Here is a 1,680-nt window from a genome sequence, read left to right on the forward strand (position 1 = left end):
TCCATGCCTGTGATTATAATCCTATCTGGGACAGGATTCATAAGACAGAATTCTTGGAGACTGTCTTAAATCAATCTTGTCCAAAATAAAGGATTAAACAAAAAATCGAGACAGAGATGGGTTAAAATAGAGGCCAACGCACAAGGTCTCCCAGAGCAGAAGTTGGAGAGAAAGAGCTAATGAAGAAAAACGTCTTCCCCCCAGTGAGCTCTCTGAACTTGAACGTCCAGCCTCCTGAACAGTGAGAAAATACATCTCTGTTGGCTAAAGCCATCTACTGTGGTATTTGTGTTATTGTTGTGAGGTGCCTTGCAGTCAATTGCCATTCATAGCAACCGTAGCGCAGTGAACTTGAACTCAGCTCTATCCTGTACCAGCCTCACGACCTCTGATCTATTAGAGCCCGTTGTTACAGTCATGGTCAATCCATGTCATTGAGGTTCTTTCTCTCTTTTGCTGACCAGCCATCTTTCCCCGAATGGTATCTTTTTCCGAGCATCAGCCCCTCCTAACAACATACCCAATATATGCGAGACCAAGATTGACCATCTTTGCCTCCAAGTGCTGTGCTGGCCGCACTCCCTCCAAGTCGTACTTGTTTGTCCTTTTGGCCGTCCATGGGATATTCAGCTGTTTCCTCAAACAGCACAAGGCTTCTTCTGTCCTCCTTAGTCGTTGTCCAATTTGCAAATGCATTACAAACCGTTGAAAAGACCATGGCTTGGGTCAGTCACACCTTAGTCTTTAAACTGGCATCATTGTTCCTTAACACCCGGAAGAAGTCTTTGACAACTGATTTACCCCATGAAAACACATCTTTTGGTTTCTTGACTGCTGGTGCCGGGGGTATTGATTATAGACCCAAGCAAGGGGACCACTTCAATCTTTTCTCCATCTATATTCCCTTTTGGCTCAGGGTGAGGACTTTTGTCTTCTTGACCAAAACGTAGAGATTACAACGTCCTCTGGGTAAGGTGATTTTTCTTATAGCTTAGTGAAATAACTAAGACGCTACCTTAAACAATTTACGGGACATCCTTGTTCACAAAGCAAAAGTGATAGCCACAGATTTGCACTTACCTGTGACCAAAAGGTCAAGAGGTTTGCTGGGCAGTGACCAGAGGAGGGGCTTGTTCCTTCTAGAACAGTAGCACGTGTAGCTGCCCTCGTGGGCCCGAGTGACAGAGGAAAGGAAGAAGACCTGATTGTCCTGACTGGAATAGTCCTGCGACAAAGCATCTGCTCCGTCTTTGAACAGATGGAAGACGTCATAGTCAGAAGCTACCTGACAAAGGAGGGTCACATTGCCTCCTGAGGTCACATGTGGGCCTGGATGAGCCATCAGAGAGGGTCTGTCCTGGAATACTCCTGGAAGACAAAGGGCGTGGACTTACTTGAGAGCCACACCTTCCTCTATCACTGTTCCAGGGGTCTAATCTGAGAGCAGAGAGAATGAGTCAGGGGGAAATAGAGCCCCTCGCCATCGATTGTTGTACAAGATCACAGCACACGCATGCGCGTGCACCCTCCCTTCTTATTTTCCACCTGCCTGGGACCAGGGAGAAGTCTACATCCCGTAGAGAGGCTGGATAACTATTCCATAGAAAGTGGGGGATTACTGCCTGCTCTATGAGGGGTGAACAAGGGGACCACTTCAATCTTTTCTCCATCTATAATGAT

General features: G+C 46.7%; 1 protein-coding gene across 1 annotated transcript in view; it reads right to left on the minus strand.

Annotated features, from left to right (window-relative positions):
• The window catches only part of GP6 (glycoprotein VI (platelet)), a 38,642-nt gene that overhangs the window by 30,845 nt on the left and 6,117 nt on the right, over window positions 1-1,680 (minus strand). Inside the window, exon 3 of the mRNA XM_006901875.1 lies at window positions 1,081-1,368. Coding sequence (XP_006901937.1) covers window positions 1,081-1,368 — 288 coding nt within the window. The remainder of the gene's footprint in view (window positions 1-1,080; window positions 1,369-1,680) is intronic.

Source organism: Elephantulus edwardii, unplaced genomic scaffold (genome assembly GCF_000299155.1).
Source record: "Elephantulus edwardii isolate Elephantulus edwardi_28Jun2011 unplaced genomic scaffold, EleEdw1.0 scaffold00348, whole genome shotgun sequence".
Taxonomy (NCBI): domain Eukaryota; kingdom Metazoa; phylum Chordata; class Mammalia; order Macroscelidea; family Macroscelididae; genus Elephantulus; species Elephantulus edwardii.